Source organism: Vanessa tameamea, chromosome 12, assembly GCF_037043105.1.
Source record: "Vanessa tameamea isolate UH-Manoa-2023 chromosome 12, ilVanTame1 primary haplotype, whole genome shotgun sequence".
NCBI lineage: Eukaryota > Metazoa > Arthropoda > Insecta > Lepidoptera > Nymphalidae > Vanessa > Vanessa tameamea.
In genome coordinates this window covers 4,261,520-4,287,454 of record NC_087320.1, presented here as the reverse complement: position 1 = coordinate 4,287,454, position 25,935 = coordinate 4,261,520, and the positions used below count along the sequence as shown (strand labels likewise).

Below are 25,935 nucleotides of genomic sequence, written 5' to 3'. Positions count from 1 at the left end.
TGTTGTAGATGCCACGTGCTTACAGCAATGTCAAATCCAGTATTATTAGATACGATATTATAAGACTCTTATTAATATCCAACTCTGAAAGAAAGGACTAACTATTAGGTAACTCACTAGTCTGGTTGCCTTCTTAATATAAAATAAATAAACTAACTTCAACAGTTAATGTAAATCTTATACATGCTTAGCACATTTCTTTCAACTTTCTTAACTCTTTAAAAGGAATAACTGTCAATAACATTATGTCATGCGTAAAGGGCCCACCCCACGCTGTGCCGTTTTAAAAACAACTAACTTTACGCAGGATACAGTTTTATTTCTGACAATAGACAATATCGAATTTTAGAAAGCTGACCGTTCGTTGCGCAACTTTCTCCCTTTATCTTCAACACAAAGGTAAGCAACTTTAAATGTACAGTTGTAACTTTTTTTTATGATCGGTTATAAAGAGTCGAACGCAATCTTTACAATTAAAACCTCTCCCAAAAATGTATATCTTTTATTTTTAACGTCTTTGTTATTTATGACATCTTTGAAAACAAGATTAATTCAATTTTATTGATTTTACTGCAGAACTCATTGAGTTAAGATCTATAAATGATTTATGGAAATAACTATTGTCAGTTACAAATGCGATTACAATCAACAGAATGCATTAGCGTTTAAATATATGTTTTAAATTTATCAGCATCCAATAAAATTTGTAAACCTTTTCTTTATAATAAAACAGGCAATAATGTTTACTGATAAAATTATATCAATAACATTTTTAATGTTTTAATTAGTTTATTAGTCATACAATAGATAATATATTAACATAATTAAACTGGACTGATTTACATCTCAATATTTATATAATTTTCATTAATTATCACAATAGGATATAGATCGAACAGATACGCATCTAGGCGCATAGTTAGGTATTAAATTGTGCCGGAACGACATTTACGAGCATATTGGCGCCATACAGGGTGCAACATGCTAAGGCTATCAGTTACCCCGTCGGCTAATTCACTGTGACAAATTAACAGCTAAATTTAACCCTCGAGTTTAATACCTACTTACCTATACGAAATATCTGTTAATAGTGTATATTAACAGATATTTCGTATCTCCACATTATAATCTATTACAACATTAACAGATATATCGTATCTCCACATTATAATCTATTACAAATATGCTAAGTACAATTGATACGATTAGGAACGTATGTACAATAAATATCAAACCTAGTTGGTATTTTTATTATCTGTTTCGTTCGTTTTATTAATTTGACAAGCTGTCTATTATCTGTATTTATCAAAGTTATGTACGCAGTCAGGTTCGAAAAGTATACCTACTTTAAATAATATTACCATTTTATTCGAATAGTAACGCGTATAGTTTCCACGGGAAATGTTTTGGAAACAATTTTACATGAATTTAATTCCGCCTTGTTTGATAAAGTATTCATTATAAAAAAAAAACGTATTCTCAATTTTAAAAATATTATTTGTTCGTCTTTTGTTTCTATACAATCATGAGTTTTTTAGAGAAAAGTATTAGTAAAATTAAGTCATAGAATAGAAGGGCTTAAAGTTCGCTGCATTGCTATTGTTCTTACCAGGATGCCATATAAAGGAGCCCTATATGTCTCTTTGTACATATGTATAAGACTTACGGGAATAGAACAGATATTGCGACAGAGCGAGATGTAGTGGGGAAGCATGTTTTGTATTCCGACTAAACTGGATGCAGAATACGAGATCTATTTGTAGGTAGATATGGAAGTTGCCTTACTACTGATGTATGGGGAGTTAAGAGCGCGATGGGACTACGTACCGTTGTCTGGAAGAAAACTCTGATTGTGGCTATAGTTTTCAACGACAAATCTTTATAGTAGTGATTTTGTTTCGACAAATATTTTCCTTGTAATTATAGGTATATTGTCTGGTTATTTGTCTGTATTGTATTGTATTGTATTGGTTGTATGTCTGGTTATATTGAAGCACTAAAATTCTAATTAAAAGAGTATTTCTTTTTTATTATTTAGGATTAGATAATTATTAATGTAAAATATTTCAAAAACATTTAGAAATATTTTACTTAATATAAAAAAATAACTCAGATGTTTTAACTTTGGCTTCGTTTGCTTTGTAGTATAATGCCCTATACCTTTGCGCAAAGGATTGCGCATGACTAACAAAATGAGCAATCTCTAACGAACTCTTTTTACAGAACTTTAAAGTTGTTTGCATATTAAGTACGAGGGCGGCGTGTAGACGAGACGTTGGTTATGAGTTACAGTGCTCACCCGCGCCATTTATCTCTGCCTGGTCCAATGTAACCTAGATACTTAGCCATGTCGGAATATGCTATACGACGTACAAGACATCTGTTGTCGATGACATGTCTATATATATATATATATATATATATATATATATAAAACTGTAACGGGACTGTCTGTACATGAAATTATATTAAGAAAATGTTATTGGTATTATATTGTTGGCTTGCGATTGATGCATCATCCTGATTTTACTAGACAGATATGAATGTTCACGATATAGTGGTTGAAACAGAATTTGTATGTCGAGAAATAAAATGGCTTCAAGCCAAAAAAACTTATCTCCGTATCAAAATTCGACGCGAGGAAATTGCTGGTGTTAGAATCTCGACTTGTAATAAAAATACACTTGTATATAAATATGGAGTTTCGTTTTGCTTTACTAGAAATACTTTACCTATAAAAGTAATAGATATATTTAAAATTTATATACAAAAAGTCATACCAGTACCTACAAGCGGCTAATCACTCTTTGAAACTGAAATACAGTACCTATTATGGAGATAATTTAACTAATTTGATTTTTAATAACATCATCCCTTGTAATTAATGTCGCCCTCGGGTAATTTGGCGACATAATGATGTTCTAACATATTTTGTTGGCTACCTTTTTATAAAGCGAAATGTTGCTATTCTTGCAACAAACGAACTAGCATATTTGATACTACACTTTTAAAGGACTCAAAAGGAGGTATATCACACCAGTTACTTAATCGAATATATAATGAGATCTTCACATATTTATAAGCGATAACTTATGTTCGATTTTCCTTCCATTGTTATGTACGAGTAAGTAACGTATTACATAATATTCTCACTCGATTTGTTTAAGCGTCTCAAACGAAAGTGACTGTAGATTTCTTTTTGATCTAGTCACGAATATCCAACGTCTGTTCCCAACAGTAAACTTGTTCAATGATATTTCGAGAATGTTGATAGAACATTTTTCTTATGTAATCACCTGATCTATGAATACATTATATGTCAGCTAGGACGCTATCATGATCGAGGACAGTCAGACGAACAAACTTAACTGATCTCAGAAGCCATTGTTAGAAGCGCACGGCATTTAGATTTGATTTTACTTCTCGATTTTATTGTCTGTAAGAAGAAATTTCTAAAACTCTTGTTATTGCATAAACTATTTATCTTGGTAAGTATACCCTTATGAATTCGCGTTGAATCTTCATTGGTGCATGTTTTTATTTAAGGTATAAGGTACTTATATACAAACAAAAACACGATAAAATTGGACGAATTTTGTCCAAAAACAGAAAAAATGGGCAAATTTTGACCACACGCGATACTAGTTCGCGTTATTCGCCATTAAAAATTAAGTTAGCTTTTTATTCACACGTCGTTAATATGGTTTATAGCCCATATATAGTATAACTGTATTAAAGTTTGAAGTACATAACTTTTAATTTAATTAATAATATATAAAGTTAAAAGCCAGCGACATTAATTTTATTGATACCAAATAAATTGACTTATATCATTTCCAATCTACAAGTTATAATTTTTAATTGAAAGGTTTTTAAATATTCCTCAACGTTTAATTTAGTAGAGTACATACAAGGGTACTTAAGTAGTATAATGTTTTTGTTTTTCTTTTGAAGAGATCTCCATGATTTACTATCATGTCCATAAGGGAATGAAAGACAATGAAACAAACATCGTATGTAGGAGGGCTCGCGCCGCGCATAATCGATACTGCGATGTAAAATAGCAACATACGCATATATCATGTTATTCAAGAGTTGAACGCAAACCGTAAACAAATCAGTCAACTACGCAATCCAACAGCTAGACATCTGACTGATATAAAGAGTCGCAAAACTAAAAAATAGCTTTGTTTGCCAACAAATTTCGCTTGTTTGCCCGCTTTCCGCGGAGCGGTGTTATTCGCATAAATCGAGTGAAAAAGCCAAATTGCAGCGATAGCTCACTGGTCTCAAAAAAAAAACGCGATGTACCAAAAACAAATATTGGATGTGCACGTGTTGTTTAGTTTTATTTTATAGCTTTATTCTTTTGACGCGATGAATTATTACCTACGCATTCACAATTACGGACTTCGGAAATGCAAATCATTTTAAACAAATAATGTGGTTTATGTAAAGTTTATTAAAAATAGCTTTATTTTTTAACATCTTTATTTGTTCGACAGCTAATAACTAAATCAGGATTTAGTGCTTAGTTGTGTAGGTATATAAAAACCTATCTTACGAGCATTTATGTCGACGCAGTGATACAATTTCGTTCAACATTGTACCATCGTATTAATCCCTCAAAGCTTTGCAGCAGAGAACGCGCTGATAAACTGCAAAACTAATGCCGTGGGATTGCATTACGATGCAAACTTTTTCAGTAACGGCGCGTGAAAATCGAACAAAAAGAATGGGAATATATCGGCTAGTTTTTTACGCCACGATGCGACATACTATCTGATAATGATTCTGGATTTTCGTTTAGCAAAAAACATCTCTATTCACATAGACATGAATAAGTAATTTGATATTGCTATAGTTTATGACGTTCATAACATATTGTATGTGGGCGAATGAACAGCTCCTTATTTTATATTTCGGCAATATTGTTGAGGGAACTTGAGCGAAATGTATAATGTAATGTATAGGTACAAATATAGAACGGGATTCTCTTATGATGATTTAGTGTTGCACGCGACAGTGCTGGATGGATTTACCGCCGTATGAACGGATTATGTGGGCGAGTGCAAACACGGGGCAGTGGACGCCATATTGTGATTTATTGCGGACTTTTGATTCGCAGCTTTATTGCCGCTTACTACGAGGGACGAATTTGAAAGAGCCGGTGCATTGCTATTTTTTTGCATTGTAGTCACGAATTCGGTCTTACTGCATTATTTTATAAATAAACAAGTAAATAGATATAAATGTACCGAAAATTATTATGAAATATATTTTAATCTGTTACTTGAAACATTTTTTTGAAATATATGTAGGTTTCTATGTATTTTCTAAGTTTGTTAATTTAAAAATGCTTACGTACATAAATCAAAATTTGCACAAAACTAATCATACCATAATATGTGTATATTACAAGGAGGACGTCAAAATAAATCGCAATAAATCTGCCGCAACCTCGGCAGCATATTCGTTAATAAACCTGGGAAAACTTCCAATGTTTCCCCCTACGATTTTTCTTTCCCGAGATAAATAAGATAAGCAATAAATCATAAGCGCCCATTTCCTTGCTACAAAACAACGGACAGCGGAGGGAGGCTGGAAAATTATGACAAATCATGCATTAAACATAGAGAATAAATGTTTTCTTATCACGTATCTATTCCTGTTTGTATTAGTTTTCCTTTATCTTTATTGACACAGGTTTCTGAGGGAACGTTTTATTGGTTATTTTAGCGTGACTGCCGATTGCGGACAATCGCTATATCATAAAGAACCATATTTGCTTTTCCTTTTGTTCAGAGGAACATTCAATCAGACTTGTAGTTTTATTCATTGGTTGTTAGTATGATTGAATCGATTAAGTATTATTTCATAATGCATTGCGTTATGTCTATATTAAATGGGTAATATATATATGTACATAAAGCCCATACCTAAAAATCCTTCAATTAAATACCTTAAACAAATCCTTTTGTATTTGGCTGGAATAAATCTTGAATGAAACTCTGATGTCTTAACGTAGTATTCAGACTGCAAATCTAGAATATTTATTTCGAATGCAGACAAAATCTCCGCGCAATCCCTGTTCAGCGAAACTTGCATTTAGGCATTATGCACACAGTACTTAAGCGAATTTATCTTCCGTACTTACTGAGACGTACTATGTATATGATATAGTTTTAATATCTTTTCTTACGCAGTTTACTTCATATTGATATAAGACTAAAATTTTTCGCTAAGTATTTGTTTGGATAAAATGAATAAGGTAAAGATACATCCCGCTACATATTAGGTACATGCTGAACAAGGTCTTTTCCATTTGTTAAACGTTAGTAAAATATTAATTCGTTTGTAACTGTTTACCTAATAAGTAACATTAATATTCTCTTTTCAAAATTATAAAATGATAACTATATTTGTTTTTACTGGTTGTATCTAAAACGTAATATATAGGTTTAAAGTTTGCGCCCTCAAAGCCGCGGTTTCTTTGTGAAACTTTAAATGACGATTACCGAAGCTCTAAATACCTTCCTTCCTTCCAACTGACTCGTACTTTTAAATTTTCAAGAGATTTCGAGATTCTAAGTTTTTGAATACCAAATGCAAGCTATCGGTAACAGTTAAATCTATTAGGTATGTTATATCTATTTATATTTATGTATCTATATCTATATCGACTACAAAATCTCAAAGATATTCCAGTACAATATTTCAAACAAGTTATATGGAATAGCCATATAGAATTTTATGATACGTATTTCGCACGTACCTATTCATTTACAAATAAGAAAATGGTATTCAAAAGCAAACCGCAGTGCTAATATAATTGGCTTGTGTCAACAATCTTTTTGCAGCAATTTCATATAAAAGGCTATCAATATAATGAGCCACGGAGCACAGCAAGTTGCAAGTCGGTATTATTTCTACTGATATTTTATTATATTCGACCGTGTACGGTTAGCAGGAACAGTCACGATGCACTAAGTTCACATTGAAAACTTTATAATCTGCATTCTTCAGGCCGATAAAATTACATTAACAAATGCATTTTGCGAAGCACCCTCATGTACTAGATATACCTATAGTGTTTATTGATGTACTAAAAACAAAGATAAATTTATAATTTTGTACTTAATAGGTATATACATTGATAAATAAGTAGTTAAATATTATATCCGAAACCATTGTTCATTGAGAAATAATTCAATCAAAAGAGACTTAAATCAAAAAAATTATCTATGTAAGATTATTTTTGCTGCCACTACTGTAATAACATAAAATCAAGTAAGATTACTATCGGAATGTTATGATTCCCTTTCATGTACCTACATAGGTTAAATCGCAAATTGTTGGTTCAGTTAATCGGACACTTTAGTAGTACGGACGTCTCACGTACTGTTCCGTTTATGGAAAATAATGTTCCTTAATGTCTTAACATAAGGGTGAAATTGTGGCTCGTGACATTTTATGATTTGTATCGTCGATGGGTACGTGGATGTAGGCAGAGTCGCCCGCCTACTTTGCGGTCTGCAATCAAAGTTGTTACCGCACCGATAAAGTTTAGCGATTTGCGGACTACGTAAAGACGATGTTTTTCATCTAGGAATCGAAGAAATTACACGATTTGCATTATATTGTTTAACGAAGTTCTTACGATGTGTTCTGATCTTAAAACCATTTATTTTTATTTTTTTTATAAATACAAAACATTCTGTCAAAATATGAAATAAAATAGGCACAGATCCTTAAAAAGAAAAATGAAACGAAATCATGCAATCGTTCATGTGTGACGTTTTTATCGTTATTATAAATTTAAAATTACAAAAGAATAGAATGTTTTGGCTTTAGCAGTTAATATAAACTACAAAAAAATATTTCTTCGCATTCGATGTAGCGCTATAATTTTACACCTCCAGAACAAAATATCAATTTATCAAAAAGCCGTGAAGTCGAGACATGTTTTACGATAAATACCGACCACTTGATCTTTTTTGTAGGTACACAATAGGACCATTGGTATTGTCACTTCGGATTGTGATTCTGTTACGATATCATGATTCGCATGAATTCTTTATTTTAAGACAAGACGAAGACTAATCCGAACGAAGAAAAGCAAGCTGCCATATATCAAAATTTGACAGCTACAAGCTCAGTGCAATATGGCGACCACGCCACCCAATGAGGTACTGCGCCGTCACACGGAGCGCTTCGTACGTTAATCATGGCTGATTTATTAGGGAAGGAGTGACACATTTTATATTCTATTTTCGAAAACGGTAACGAGTTTTTCAAAATGGTCTCCGTTTGAGAGATCGCAACAGCTGCATCTTGTTAGTGTTGTACATATATTTGGTTTTTGTTAAAATTATTTGCGTGGATGAATATAAGTGTATTACTTCAAATGAAATAACATTGCGCCCCCTTGGCAATTTTGAAATGAATTTAGATATCAGTTTCTGTTATTTGAGCGTTATTCAATTTATACGCTGCACGACCTCGTAAATCAAATATTTGCAAGCATTATAGATTTATTGAGTCATTCATTCTGAGTAACGAATACATACATCATATTTATTGACATAGAAAGTCCTTTATATGTTATCCACTGAACGCGCTTAACAACGTCGATGGTCTAAATACACGTTGAAATTGATTTTTAAATTACCCGAAATGACTTTCCCCATACAAAAGAAAAAGTCTAAGGCTTTTCCGTGCCACATACGTCAAGGTTTAGCTTAATCCCATAGGGACGTTCAATTTTTATTGCGTTCGACCCCGACATATGGCCTAATACGGAACCAATATACTGAAAAACGATGTCAAAAGGGTTTACATATTGTCTTGGGGTGCACATTTGATGCGTCGAATTCTTTTATGAAAGTTAATATTGAATCTCGACATCAAAAAAACTCGCACTTGTAAGGTATAAATGCCTATAAATGGCAGTAATTATTTTAATTTAGTTATACGACCATGATGTTTTTATCTTAATTTCGTAACGAATATTAAAAATGATTATCTTAACCACCAATGAGCAATTTCCATTTAGAATGTCAGCTTCATTTATAGTCTAGGAGCTTGATTAAAACCAGAAAGAGGGCGGGTCGAAGCCGCTATTTTGGCGTGCAAAAATGTTAAACGTTTTTATAATATATTGTGGCATGTCATCCATCCATCGTAATTATTTTAATAACATTTCGCTTATATGCCTCCAGGGTCACCGTGCAACGGCTTCGTAAATATATTTATAAATAACAATTTACTCGTTTGTTGCATTTTATTTAATGTTTTTATCATTCACGTGTGAAACAGATGTTCCCTACTAAATAAACATAACTAATGCGTAGCAACAAAACATTCGTATGATAAAGTTGGGATCTATTGATTAATAACGCTATCTCAATATGTCTTATAAATAAATAATTGATCGTTATCAGTTTTATTGTATGTTTAAATACATTACGCGACTTTATCAATAGCATTGAATGAATTAGTAATTAGGTATGTTAAATTATTACTTTTTCAATTAGTCTTACGCTTGTTCACAACCATTTACATATTATTGAATTAACATTGGATTGTCGATACTTAGGTACATATTATCTCTGTTTAATTTGATATTGTAATATCTCCTTACTCACTCTGAATGTACAGTTCATTGCAACCGATTTAAATGACTCCGTTATACGGCCCATGTACAGATTGCAAAAAAACGTCGATACTTCATTACAAAAGTTCTTTCATTTTCAACCCTTGATTCAATTATACTTTGCCAATTTAAGTGTACGCGAGCATACTGCATCGGGCACTAATGTATTATTCATATTGTGTTTTTGAGATAACAAGCAGCCTCTTAAGTCGATACACATCTAGTGGACTGATTGGAACTCCGCTAAGTAGATAGCAGTAATGTTTTACTGGCCTTTCGGAAAATCTATTACAATTAAAATGTAGACACGTCGGTAGCATACTTATGTACCTGCTTTTTGTCTTCGGAATGGTCTCGTATGTGCTGAGAAATTAATGATTTCAAAAAACAGTGTGAAGGAATTTAAGAATCCCATTTCAATTCTTTAACAGTTTCTTATAAGAATGTGTCTAGCCTTACTCGATTCAAAAACTGTTCTATAAATGAAACAATGTGTTTTTTCTGTTAGCTGTACTAAAATGGTTCTTTAATTACACTGCGTATCGGTACCGTAAATTCAAGTGAGGTTTTATTTAAATATTAATTACATTTTGTATACAGGTTGATTCCGTACGTTAAAGGTTATTTAACGACATTGAAAACGTGACTTTTGTACAATAATTATGAAGTTATTACTAAAGAAAGCTATGTATTTAAACATGTGCGCGCTCAGTGTATACCTACGTCTTATAATAATTACTTATTAAAAAAGTGATTGATTTAAAAATAACACAATTGACTTTAATAAGTCCTGAAATTATTAAATGACAAAAATTCTGTCTTATTCAAAATTAAGACTTAAGAGCCGGCTAATAACATGTCCGACCTGTATAACGCATGTAGATACCAAAAGAGGCGCGGCGGCTATATACTTTGTAATCGCCGAGGTCGATTTCGGACCACCCAAGCGGTAGGTAGCTCCGGCACCGCGTATACACAATACACATGCTTAGCTTAACATGTAAACTTTTATATCGTTACATAAGTTCGATTGCACCAAGCATCGCCGCAACCGTAAATTTTCGTACGATTTAATAATTTTCGTTTCAATCTACCAATTTGCGTTATTGGTCAGGAAATCTCGTCGCTTCGAACTTATAATAAGAGAGATTCGGGAAAGTAATCGGTAAGTCGATGACTTGAAATTTGTTTCACCTGAAGTTCGTGATTATGTTGTTAAGTAACACTATGCACATTAAAACTCATTAAGAATACTACATAATTTATTCTGTTTCTTCGATATATTTTATTATAACTATTGATAAGATATTAGTTCGATAGTTAAGAAATAATCAAACGTAATTACTTTCCCGGGTAAATTAAATGAATCAGATTACCGCAGCTGATCCAGTGAATACAAGGCCCAGTTACATTTATAACCTGAAAGCGCATGTTCAGCGCAATCGGACGCACTATTTTATCTTAATTCGTCTCATTAAGAGTCGCCGGGCAAATATATACTTTACATAATTTTATCAAAGAAAATTGTGCGCGTGGGTATATTGTCGATTCGATCAGATTTAATGTGGCCATTCTAGTAAGATATGCGTGCACGATCGAGACACGCCTCTGTCGAAATAAATGCTTTTCTAACTGACTGTGTCAAACTGTGGTTACGGCAAGATCAACAGCTTTTGTTATCGCTAAACCCCTAAGGATCCTACAAGTGTGTATAACTACTTCCCGCACATTTCCGACCACATGTTTCTCTCGAAAAAAATACCACTAGTATTCAAAAGGCGGCGATTCAGTAACATAAAAGTCGTAAATCACATGGAAAAGTTTTACGAATTAGAAACAATTAAAACATTGAAGCAAACAACAGTTGTTGCGAATGTCCCCAGCGATTGCGGGAACATTGAGAATTACGGGCGGTTTACAGGCTATAGATCTTAGTCCAAAATTCTTTACGACTAATATAACTTGCGCAATCCTTTTGTCGCCCTGTAGGGGGAGGGGAGGGGGAAGTTGGACAAGTTTCTTTTGTTTGCGACACGTGTTGCAAAACGGGTTGGGCCTGACACTTGTTCGGAGAGTATCTCGGAGACGGCTTTACTCGTTTTCAGTGGAATTATTATCGTCCATCTTAGGTTTGATGTTTAATAGCATACAAACAAGTTACCGAAGGAAATTTTCGAGATGTTACCACCGATATTGGTAATTTATCGCTATGTATTTTGAAACGATAATAATAAAATTGTCACTTAATGCTCTTTACCAATATTCTATATATATATGTAACATTAATGCAACATTTTAACACGTAATATGATATCAGTTTGAAGGGCGGTACCCTAGCAATTCGACTCCGGAAACCGATACACAGATGATGTTAAAGATTTGCGGCTTACGGAAATGTTCGGCGTCATTATATACCTATTAAGGTCTTTCACGCATCTTTTTTGCTAGCCACGAGCCCCGTCTCTTAATGAAGTAATTTCGGTCAAGTTTATTGCTGTTGTGGCATACGCCGGATTTTGAGAAAAATTTACAAGGCGCAAATTGACACTGAAGTTATACGAGGGTTAATTAGTCGCACATGCGTGAAAAGGATTTTTCAGTTTCTTTAATGGCATCGGTGAGATTTTTTGTTTCGTATATATAAGAACAGGTTACGTTACGTTTAAGCAACTGCATCGTTAAGCGTGACCGCGAGAGAATACTTGGTTTTCTCTAATTAATACGAAGCCTTAGACTTTTAATTGCTCACAGTTGGAAGTCAGGGCTTATTCGTTAGACTTAAACAATTTCCTTATTATTGCTAACTTACATATATAAGTAAGTGTATTTATATTTCGTTAATTCTATTATTTAGAAACAATCAATAATAACGGTTAAGGTATATTAGTTAGGTCCAACTAGGTATGTACTTATTGTTACCAAACTGGTTAAATAAAGAAATAAATAACTGGAATAATAAAAGAAAGAAAAGGTCCCTATTTACGTTCCGCCCTCAAGTTTCTACGGCTTGGTCAATTAGCGTCACTCAATTAAGCACAACTCCCGTGCAGAGAAATTTTCTTAATTATTAAATAGGTGTAAGAGTGCTTACTCTTAATAATGAATAAGGAAAACGAAATCGATCTTCTGTAAGTAGCGGTTTTAACCTCACTACTAAATAATAACAACTGTGCTTTGTATTTATCATAAAATAATAGCGTTAAAACATTTGTATATAATTCGATTCGTCTTATTCATATTGATACAATCCGACAGAAATATACTGGACCCACTGTATATACAGGAAATTGTATATCAATTTTTTTTTCAAATAAAAGGTAATTCGGTTAAATTAAATTAAACACGCGGTTTCGGTTAAATTAATACATACCCATTTATTAATTTCTGTGTGATATTCATAGGTATCTTTATAGTGTTGTGAAAATATAGAAAATAAATCTATAATGTATGTTTGATGATCACGCCAAAATCTCGATGAAGATGATAAACTGAACACTTCAAGTCAACTTGAGCTGTTGTTCAATAAAGTGTATAGATAAAGCCGTACATGCACTGTGGCTTTAAAAGCAGCCTCGATCGAAGTACTTGAGATAATTAAGCCATTAAATCGGTTGGCAACCCTTTTACACTGTGAGAAGCGCTGTGCGGGTTCGTTCCAAAATGCTTTTATTTTTGTATCAATTTAAAAAGCAATATGTTATCTGAGTCTCTTAAGATGTTTAGAGGCGTTTTATTATTTCATCTCAGAATCTATGCAAATACGACTTCCAAAAGATTCGTTGCGCTTCTTTCGAAGTGCAATAATTATATGTTTTATTTATATAGTCGTAAGACTTTACTTATGAATTAATAAGTCAACATTTATTCGAACGTGCGACAATAACCAGATATAACTTTCATATACTTTTAAAGTAAAAAGTAATTATAAATCATTATTTACAAAAGCCTTCCTTATTGGCTCTCAACCAGTTACGCAAGTTCCAAAGTATTTTCGAAGAGGAATAAAATTGAGCTCAGCATGCGTGCAAACCTATACATTAAGAGTTCGACATGCAATGAAGACTTTCTATACATATATACGCCCAACGCTACAGGTAAGGTAGTTAGTCAGGGCTGTCCACTATAATGTTCCAAAAAAATATATATATTATTACGTGTAACTGTACTGTGGTTATGGCTCACTGAAATGTTACTGTTTTAAGGTAGTTATTTTTATAATTGGCAACCCTATACGCACGTGATCGAATTTTCACGACTCGCGGCTATTGGCCTCGTATTCGGCTGTCTCGCGAATCGATTTCTTGGTAACCGATTCGAAGATTTCGAGTAAGGAGGAGAATCGATGTACATTAATTATGTCCAGATCTTTTGACCTTTTACATAAAAGCAGTAATATAAAATTTCAGAACTGATATAATTTGAGTGACCTGATATCGCGCGTATTACTTATTTGTTAATTTTAATATGTATCTATAGATATGAAATTTGGAATTTACAACGACCAATTTGCATATGTGGATTGTTTATCCATTTGCTTTATAATTAACTTTGCAACTGATACTAATCCCCTTCGGCGAATGAAAGGTGTAGAACGCCATTACATTTATCAATATTGGCAGTTGAACGAAATGAAGCTGTCGTCACAGGCAATTGTACCGCCATTTCAACTAAGCTGTGTAAGACAACCACTCCCATTCAACGATCAAACCCTAAGCGAGTTACTGAATCTTCTTTTTTCTCTATTAAGTTGAAGTGGGGACTTAAACATAACCGACGTCTGTAAACGGCCAATGAACTATCTCCAATGTTTTAAGGTTTAAATTAATATTTTCTTTTTTTTTACAGGAGCGAATGGCTTGAGAAGACGAGGGAGACAAACCTACACTAGATATCAAACGCTAGAGTTAGAGAAAGAGTTTCACACGAATCATTACCTCACGCGGAGGAGACGCATCGAAATGGCCCATGCACTCTGTCTCACGGAGCGACAAATAAAAATTTGGTTCCAAAACCGAAGGATGAAATTAAAGAAGGAAATTCAAGCAATAAAGGAATTAAACGAACAGGAGAAACAGGCGCAAGCGCAGAAAGCAGCAGCAGCGGCGGCGGCAGCCGCGGCCGCTGCGCAGGGGCACCCCGAGCACTAAAATTGCGCGCGCGCTACCTACCAGTGATACGATCGCAGTCCGCCGAACAGTCTTTAGCTTGTGTTTGTAAATTGTTTGTAATTATTTTCGTTATTTAAGTGTTGTTCGGTTGTTGTGATTATTTTTTTAATTAATTATATTGAATTAGACTCATGTTTTTCTAATATCGAAGGAACAATAAACTGTTTAATGTTAGAATAGAAACGGGTCGTATTATTTTGTGTTTCGGGTTTTGTTTTTGTTGATTTATTGAATTTTACATATTTTAATTCGCGCTTTCGTGGTAAATGTTCGCGTTTGGAAACCAGTGCAATTTTTAGAAATCTCTTCCGTGTAACATAGTGTAGGTCTATTGTAGTTGGTTTTTCATGATGTGCTACCGTAGCGCCTCGACTTGGCAGCGTCGGCGATGAACTTTGTTACATTGTACAAATTTAATATGCCTACCAAAGAGACCCGGTCTCGTACCCTTAACGCTAAGTAAACAGTCATAAGTTAAATCGTCTATCTGCAATATCACATCGGACTCGTATAAAACCTTATAACCGCGCCATCTAATCCTTCAATACTCTCGCATAAGTATAGTGTAAACGTGGTCGTGTTCCTGCAGTTTTAATAGTCGGTGAAGTTTAACAAATTGCCATAATTATAAGTAGGTATTATTTTAGCGATTAGCCGTGTAAATAGTTAGGGTTATGACGATGATAATGGAAGTGAGCGGTTCGCGATTGCGCCGGCGCCGTGGAATGAGCAGAAAAAGTTACAAGGGAGTGCGGACGAATGCTTGCCGAGTGCGGGACGAGTCGGAGGGGAGCGGGCGCCGCCGGCCACCGGACAGGACTAGGTGAGTTTTTGTCAAAGTCCGCGGCATTATTTATCGAGTGGAGACGGTTGCGAAAAACTGACTCGTCGTCACCAGTCGATGCGCGACGCCATTTTTGAAATCGTCCATGCGAGACTTCTACGGTATTGCTGTTTAGCAATGTTTTAATTTACTCAGTCGATTCAAATTCGCCTTTGATCTTTCCCGACCGTCTCTGCTATCGAACCTTGAACAGCGCTTCACCCTTTCCAGCAACTCAATTACTTAAATTTTTCTGACAAATATTGTACGAGTCTTTAATAATCGCTTTGGTATAAATAATTATATAAAAATTATGAAGCATCGCGCAAGTGTCCGAGATATGGCTCGTTAAATCATTTGGCATTTTTATTAAATAATTTAAAAGCATCACAACTAACGATTGGGTGTAAAACGAAAAGGAATAAAAATCAAAAGACTTTAAAAGGGTCTTTATTATTTCGTAAGTATGCATAATGACTTCATCGCTTCTATGCTATAAATAGTCGATGGGAACGTCTACTAATTAAATTGGCTATAGACAGTATTATCTTTTTTGCCGAATACGGTAACTTAGTAGTCAAAGAGTCTAAAAACTGAATTCTTAAAGTCTCGCTCAAGGTACCTATAGTTGTTGACAGAAAACTTGAAAATACCTTTCAACTTATTTGGTCTCGTTATTGATGCTGAGAAATGCTGAATAACTTAGCATATCTAAGTGTTAACATGTTAAATTAGGATTAAAATCATTTATAGAAACTTGAGCTACAGAAAAAACATGATCAACGGCATCGGTACAACGAGAATCCATTGAAACGGACTGTATTACATTACGTATGTATTATAAAAAATACAATTTTAAATAGCAATGATAAAATTTATTGAAAATATCTACATATATATTCCAATAAAACGTACGATATTCAAAATTAAGTCATAGATTTTAGAGATAAAATTTGATGATAAACGGATATGAATTATTCAACGAAAATTCAAGATATATTTTTTGACGCAATTTATAAGGCTAACGCGTGCAAGAAGTGAAAAATGCATGGTGTGCAATATTTTTGCCGTCTGTATTTGGCCGCCATCTTTTCGTTCTTCGACCGAAATCAATTCAACGATAACAGATAATTATTTGGCCCGATACGACAAAATTATTGGATGTTGTGATGCCGACGTATCGCGTAAGGCGAATTTTTAAACGGCTCAATTTTGCCATGCCGCTTGTTTTGTTTTTTGATTTGAGCTCAAATATTTAAAGCTTTTGGACGTTTTATATAACAATAGTCGCTTATAATAATAGTTACTCTCAGTAAGGCATCCATGTTAATTACGTCAGTATTTTACTTGAATAAAACATTAACGAGCTCGGTAGTCAATGAGCGATTAAGAATGATGACTAGTTCCGTGCAATGTTTCTCACTTAATTAAAACATACCGAAACATTAACGTTGGAGAGACAGACGCGGCAGTAAAAACACAATATATTCCTTGATAATTCGACCATTTGAGGTCGCGACGCAACGATGATTGTATACCTTAACGAAGTGCCGCCCTTATTTTTTTTTAAGTATCAAAGAGCCATCGGTTACTTTTTTCGCAATAATTATGATCATAACTTAACATAATCATCTTATATACTTCGCTCGATAGACACATTTCGCGTTTTTTTTTTATTGATTAGGTCCAGAGCATAAAACCTGTTCTGTTCCATTAAACATTGCTTTTATTGCGTTCTTTCAACCAGTTTCAGACACCTGTAGTTACGCATTGAAAATAAAGTTTCGAGTGCGTTGATAATTGTGTCCAGCATATAAGGCTGAGAAAATTTTCATATAATTACGACCATTATAATATTACATCGAAGGGTTTTCGAGTTAATTAGACCAAAACTTGAATAATGCATGACTGATTAATCAGTACAGGACTGGGTGCTTTTTTATTTGGCAAATTAATTGATATTCAGCGGCGGTTTCTTATTAAAATATCGCAATTTTATAAGGCTCCCGTGGACCTGTTTGGTGGAAATAAAAGGAGTGTTGTCGATGGTGCGGCGCGGGCGGGGGTCTGCCCATCGACCGCCCGTCGATGTTGCATATATCATTATGTACACGAAGGCCGGCCCGGCAGCTGAGCAAGATGAGAGATCTTTCTTATGTGAAGTCACCACGACGCGAGCCAACTCTCAGCTCTTATTTATTATTCGAGATATTCGTGAGGTTGATCGACCTTAACGTAAAGGAATTTCACTACGTTTTATAAATAATGATGATACATTTATGATACCTTTATTACTAATTAACTTAAAAAGATTTCTTCCGCTTTTGACTTATCCGTCTGGGTAAGTAAGCAAGATATTTTTGATAGGTATATTACAACATTGTATTCCATTGTTTTAATTAGGTACATATCCTTTTTAAATCGTAAGTTATGAAACAGCATTCCTTACAATAACTCAACATTACATTTCCTTATGTGACAATTACTTTGTTAATTATAATTGTATACACTTATCTACTCCATTACTGAAGCTGCAAGAATACATTCCTCATAGCACATATTTACTAAGTCCAATACAGGAACTCCTTGCCGTATAAAGCAGTACGGGTTCGGTACACTCGTGTCGATACTATCTCGTCACCCGGCCTGCCCCGCGCACGACTAACATGTCCCATAGGTTACTCACCCGCATCTGAAGCCTTTAATCGATAACGATTTATTTAATTAACTGTACACGAACACAATTCTACCTTCTAAGGTAATAGAATAATGCTTAAAGGAAAATTGCCCTTATGAGCCTTGAGCAATTTTGCACTTTTCACTGTATGGGATCTCGTTAAATCGTTTTAAATTCAATGTTCGCACATTAACTTTGACGAGTTCGATTATATCGAACGTTTATACTCACTAAGGTTTTGCGCGGGTATTAATTTACTTGTTATTTTTGTTAATGTCAAAATTTCTTAGACAATGACAGTATCAAGAGAATACTAATTAGGTTTACGTGTACAGTAGGAAGTTAGTAATGATAAGGTATGCAATACTGGTTACATGAGATGCAGTCTATCCACCTACGGGCAGCCGTCACCTACACTTAGACACCACACTAGGCTTATAGCTTACCACACCAGGTTTAACGAGATATTTGGAACTTATATCATCTCCTACTTACTACCTTCTTTGTAGATACATATGACATAATTTCATCCAACACATGCAGTTTTTTCACGATGTTTTCAACTCAATATCGTTTACCAGGATTTGAAATCTCGGTATTCGGTTAACATCTACGTATTCACTATGGGGCATTTATTTATAATAGATATTATGACAGGACATGGAACGCGAGAAAAACGACTTCGTAAATTGAACGGATAAATATTTATACAAAATATATAAAGCACATATCCTATTTCACTATCAACACAGATCATAAAACAAAAGTGCTTAACCGCTCCATGGAGTGTAATCGAGTTAACCCCTACAAAATCACGCAATAACCGATACGAAATATCGTTTTCCATGACAGCTATTAATTGTTAGCGCCAATGAGGCTTCGCATACTTGAGGCTATAAACAAACGCTATCTAACCGAACTGCCTACTTAATAGTCCTTTAGTATAATTGCCGCAATCAATAAGTACGCTACATACTGCAGACATAGTACTTCACACTGATACGTTAAAGGGTACTGTTGTTCGTTGAAGATAGTGGTCAATTCGTATTGATTTAAAATCGATTTTTCGCAATTCGAAATTTAAATTTTCACTACCACAAGATGGTAAACTCGATTTCGACTCGATTCGAGTCGAAGATTTTATAATAACATATCGATAAATAGGTAGGTAAGCTACTAATAGTAATGTTATTATTATGTTTTTAAATTAAAAATTAATTACTATGACTTATTTTTCCCTATAATTGGAAGGTACCTTCTATACATCCCGGTGTAGTACCTACTTATAAAATTATGGTTTTGTTTCATATATTTTTTAACTTATTTGCAACACGCACGATCTAGGTTGCCTAGACAGGGTTTAATAAATACAGGTTACGCAGATACAGTTTATAGAATTTTGAGTATTTATATTAGTTATGAGGACGTTTGATATAAGTATGTTTCACCGTGCCCAACAATGGTTTTTTACGTTTCTATAATGTACAGATTTCTCCAACCAGAATTTATAGGAATACTATTAATATTTTTTTTTTTAGCGATTTATTGATCACAAATATTTGTATGATATTATTATATTTTAAAATAATATACTAATACTTTGAAGTTTATTTTCATCTTATCAACAATCAACTATATTCAAGTTCATCACAGTTTAGTGCCAGTTGGACTTGGAATTATATTTTTTGCAAAAATACGGAAAAAACAACCGTACCCGTTTATAATCAAAATACGAATTATTTAAAATCATTTTGAACATTTGTTTATAAATAGATTTGTCATGAAGCAAATATTTTAAATATTTGTTCAACAGTTATAATAATTTAAAGAGGCCTTTCATTATACTAGCTGTCCGCCCGCGACTGCGCCCACGTAACTTCTAACCTATTTAAAACCAGTTAATAAGAATCGAAGCATCTTTGATAACATTATTGATATCAGCCTTAAAATATATACGAAATGTTTGAGCGTTACTTGAGTCATAATGGGAAATGTACATAAATTAATATCGTTTCTATTATAAATACCTTTGACTGAAATACATATTAATAATTTCTTTTTTCGTTAAAACGAATGTCTCGAAAGCATTAGAAACAGTAGTGATTAATCTTGAAACTAATTTGATTTTAGTTTTAAAAGATATACACATAATTAAGTCGTCGTAAAAATTTGAAATAGTCTTCACAGATTAAATATGGCAAAATATATTTAAAAAAAAAACGACTACAAAGGTGCACGATCTGAACAAGATCATCCATATTCCGTTTAAGAGTAGAGGTACATAATGTAAAATAAGAAGACCATTTAAAACCTGGTTGAATTTTCAAGCGCCATAATTTAGTTTCAAACAAGATGTCTCAGAGTTATCTCATCACAACGATACATGTGATTTAGAGGTTATAAATCTCTTTCTCCATTTATTTACAGTCTGCATATCATTATTAAGGCTTATCTTATTTATATTTTAGGACAAATTCAATTCCAGGTATAAAAATCTTAATAATTAATGCGTAAGAGTTCAGTAATCGAATACGGTACGGTGCTTTTTTAAAATAAAATGTTTCAATAGACTTATAATATGTGAATTATGTGCGACTTCGTACTGAAAATCCGAGAGATTTTTCAGTGTTAAAACATTTAGATGTGTCGATAGAAGCCCTGGCGTGTTTACTTAAATACGAAACGCATGCTTTGGTTGCCTTGAAATTTAAATTACATGTCGCCTGCATAAGGTGACACCTTTGCCAAAAAAAAAACAGCATACACACTCTTGGGCAAAGGTCTACTCCACTGCTTAATTTTTTTTCACCATACTGCTTTATTACACCTTGTTAGTTATGCAGAATATCTATCGAGACGTGTAGCTTCACTCACGAAGTTCCTCTTTACCGCTGAGCAAAAATACATGTACCTTTCAATGAAACTTAATTAATCACCTTAGATAAAAACATTTTAATATTATTTCAGTGGTTTTTTACTTCGTTTTAAATTTATGGGCAATAACCAGTCGGTTATTAAACATCTTACACAGTTATAAAAATACATTGAGACTTGGTATGAAAGAGCTTTGAAAGTCATTATATAAATTATACGTCTCGTTTAGTTCGATAATTTAGTTAAATATAGTTTTTGACATTTTCTTAAATTGCTAAGATATTGACTAGGTATATAAAGCGTACCTACTCAACGCTGTCTATACCTACTTCGTAATCTTTTATAAGGTATAATTGTTTGACCTGATTGACTATCAACAAGCAGCCAATACTACTGGGCCTAGAGAACTGAAATTTGCCAAATGCATTCCAAAAAGTATATACCTATCAACTTTAACATACCTGTGAAGTCGAATTGCGCAGCTAATCATAATTAAAATAATATTATATTTAGCTAGATACCGAGTTACATATATCGATTTGCGACAATCAAATGTATCTAATCCTTGTAGGCACTAGGACATAAACTTTAATATGGTGCCGACCCATTAGCGCATGTGACTGCCAATCACAATAAAGTTTAAAACAAAGTGTTTGTCCGCATAATAACTAGGTTGCGTGTAGGTACGTAGCATTTATGACTCGTCCTGACAGTCGTCGAGGGACTGCGGTAAAACTGACCAATAAAACTTCATTATCTATCGCTTGTTCGCTTCCAACTTTCATTTTATTGGTTTATGACACCGAATGTCGTAAAACTCGAGGTGTGGTTTGTGGGTGACAAATTATGTGTCGTTACGTTTTTACGATTGCAATCCCAACAGTGTCGTCCCAATATCGAGTGATATTCATTTGTATAGTTTAATTTATTTAAAAGCCTTTAATATCATTTTGATGTTTATTGACTGGTAATTTCGTTAGTTCAAGGCACATGAAACAATGTTAATGTGTTAAAAGCATTGAATTTAATTCATTAATTGATATAAAACATTGTTTTCCTTTAAGTGAATCTGATCGTTTAATAGATTTTTCAACAGTCTTCATGAAACGTGGGCGTGGCAACGTTTATGCAAAACTTTTAACGAATAAACACGCAACGAAATAGTGCAATGGTAAACTGATGTCGTAAATGTTTGTGTAGAAAAAGTAACTGTTTATACTGTGTGGACTATGTAAAATTTTTATACAATAAACCATAAATCAATCTGATTTGCGATATATTATTTACTACAACGAATGTCTGTGACGTGTTTTGTAATAATGGACGCTACTTTAATGTCACACAAAAATACTATTAAGATAGATATTTCAAAACTGGTTATGTGCAAGTGTGAATTTTATCAGCCTGTAAATGGTTCCGTAAGTTTAAAATTCCCGTGGGAATTTACAGACTTAGGACTCTCCTTTAGGTTTTCCTGAAAATTATAAGTAAAGTTTTTTATTTCACATTTTTTAAGTGTTAAAATCAATGTCAGTAATGATTTATGAATCAATACTGAAACAATGCTTATTTTCGCAGCTTTATTATATTTAACCTCTTGTAAACTTTACATTTAAAAATAAGAGACTAATTTTTTACGTCACATGATGCGATTGAAAAATACTTCTATGTATAACCTACCTACGTATTTCTTTTTGTTATATATACCTATTTTTATTTATTTATGAATACAGTATATTTAAACATAGCTACTGGTGACTGTTTTTTTCTCGCGTTGAATTTAATTTCAGGCTAATTGCAGGCATAGAATAACAAAATAGGCATAAATTATCTTTTAACGATGGTTTAATTTACACATATATACCAATTAGATACTTGTTTAGTGTTCCAGCGTACATGCATCATCTTGTTTTTTGTAAAAAAAACTCGTCATACTTAGGAACGTGTAGGTTACCTATCTACACAATAATATATACATAAAAATTATTTTAAATTCTTACATTATGTACTTATACATATTACCATTATATACTCAATAGGTGTTATGTAATTCACTTAAAAATAATGCCTCATTTGCTATTTATATATTATTAATTTAGGGTTGTCAATTTTTTACGTGTTATATAAATTTATGAATATATAATTAATTATTAAAACAAGACATAAATTATGTTAATAGCTGACATTACTTATTATAATTAACATAATTATTTAATATCTACATACCTACTACTTACCTATCAGTCAAAGAACTATTGCTTGAACTCTAGTCCTGGTTACCATAAATTGTTTCTATAATTCAATTAGGTAAATAAAAACATAATAATAAATACTATATCTACTTATTAATAAACAGGTTTTAATGTATATCGTTTGTTTTATATAAATGAGACAGGCATCATTCAGCTGCCTTTGACGGACTGTCATTAAGAGGCGCAGATGTTGGGCTTGAGACAGGCTGATCTAACTTATTACTATTTAAGTTATTCAGCTAAATTTATACTATAAAATACAGGTGCAGTTTAAGTAGTTTATGGTGATGGCACGCTCGCTACTTTCTCTTATAGCTACAAGTACAAAAAAATTAGGTAGGTAGGTAGGTATATGTATTTCTTGCTATGGTAAAAAAAATATTCAGTTTATTAATTATAACTCAATTTATTACGTGAGCAAGTATCTATATATCTATAATTATTATTCAAATAAATGATGCGGCTAAATTTTATTTAATGTTTTCATAAGACGAGTATAGTCATATTTATTTTCGTAAGGAATAATTGGGTACTTAAGGTTTCCTTTGATTGATAATTTTTTCTCCGATCTTCGATTTTAAAAGTTTTTAAAAGTAGAACACTTTTATATGTATATTTTTAAGAGTTTCAGTTTCGTTTCGTGTTATCGTTAAATATGAGGCTACAGTTCGTAGTAACATTGTATGAACGCCTTTATTCGACACGATCAAATTTTATTACGTCAATATACAACTTTCATTACATCAGCTGAGATCGAAGTTGTAATTATCGTAAGTTTCTTCAAGGGATAATCCTAACATTTATATGTAAATATTGCAAAAACATCTTCACACACGAGGCACGAGGCATGGCCAATGGTCTGTAACCAATCGAGGGCTTCCAAGCAAAAGTGAATAAATTAGAAAAGATATAAATTGTCGGAGGCGTTTTAATTGAAATCGCAGTTGTTAATTGAGTGCGTAGCGCAGTGCGCATGCGTCCCCGCTGATTTATTATACTCAACTATTTACTATCCTAAGCACGTATGGGCTTGAATGGGTATTGCATTTTCTAAACACTTCAGATTATTTAATTAATTCGAAATATAGAGTTATGGCGGCAAAAAACTGACCTCCTTCAAATGTATCGCGATACATTTTTATTTATTTCTGAGAATTTGTCGGATCGCAACGGCGGTATAATAACAAATGTATTGTCTTTATATGGATTCAACGATGATTTAGTACCAATAGATACAAGTACTGACATGTTCGTGTAAAGTTTACAAATATTTAATTTATAAATAAAAATAAAAAAGATAAAATATTATGTATTTTATAATATAATAAACGTATTCGATATTTCATTCATAGCTATAATTTATTTTGCATCTATTTTGTATAATTTTATAAATTGTAATAAAAAAATTGTAGTTGTATAAATAAATTAGTTTTGTTGCTTTAGTTGTAAATAATTTTAAATTATATTTTGATCTCATTTACCTACAAAAGTAAAATTATTTGAACTTAACTATTCTTTATTGATAAAGTTGAAACGAGTTATATAAGAATATTTATTTATTGATGATATTTAACCTTTGCTAGGTAAGTAGATAATATTGAATATAACAAAGGTAACGAAATCTGAAGGAAAAATTAAAAACAGACTTACAATACCTTATTATAGGTATTTAGGTAGGTACGTGTTATTGATACCTCTAGTACACATGTAGGGAATTTAAGCTATTTTTATTAAAATTCTACCCTAAAATTGAGATAACTAAAAACTCTATCAAACCGTAGCTTCGGGGACCGTCTAGTAAATAACCGGAGAGGGTTTAACCCTTCAACTTTTTCTCGGGGCCTCAGCGACCCCTATCCGTCTTCTCAGAGATACGGCGTATATCTTTATTTATCATTCTTTATTGCTCCAAACTCTGTCTCGCGGTATTGTTCGAGATTAAAGTAGAAGCCTATTGGATTTTATCTCTTTTGATTAACTTTAGAGAAAATTCTATTTAGATAATTTCGTTTTGTATAAGAACATAGGTATTTTGAATTAAATCGCTACTGAATTTCGATTCGAATACTTATTTAAAATTAACATACAACATGGAAATGTATGTTGTAAATAAACTGGTTTTGTACGACGTAAATATTTTTGATTTAATTTAATTACTAAACACAAAGCAGTTTTACCTACATTGATTTGATATCAACACACTAGTTGAGAGGAGGAAGCTACTATAATTAAGATTTCATCAGATCTATGGCCAATAATAAAGACCCGTCACATGGTTCATTAGAATATAGAATATGAAGTGTAAGGGAGGTCCAATAAGAATGGCAGTTTAATGAGACCCCACCCAAGGAAAGTCACTTGAAACTCGATCTGAAATATTTTGTAAACGATACTTAATATTATTATACTTATAATGTTTCTTATGGCAAACATTTTTGGTATACATACCTACTTAAAACAAGCATGACAATACGTACCCACCTACC

At 32.9% G+C, this 25,935-nt stretch overlaps 1 protein-coding gene across 1 annotated transcript in view; it reads left to right on the top strand.

The window, feature by feature from the left end:
• Positions 1 to 25,935, top strand: part of LOC113392937 (homeotic protein ultrabithorax) — a 118,581-nt gene that overhangs the window by 76,029 nt on the left and 16,617 nt on the right. Inside the window, exon 2 of the mRNA XM_026629568.2 lies at positions 14,501 to 15,646. Coding sequence (XP_026485353.1) covers positions 14,501 to 14,802 — 302 coding nt within the window. The 3' untranslated portion in view covers positions 14,803 to 15,646. The remainder of the gene's footprint in view (positions 1 to 14,500; positions 15,647 to 25,935) is intronic.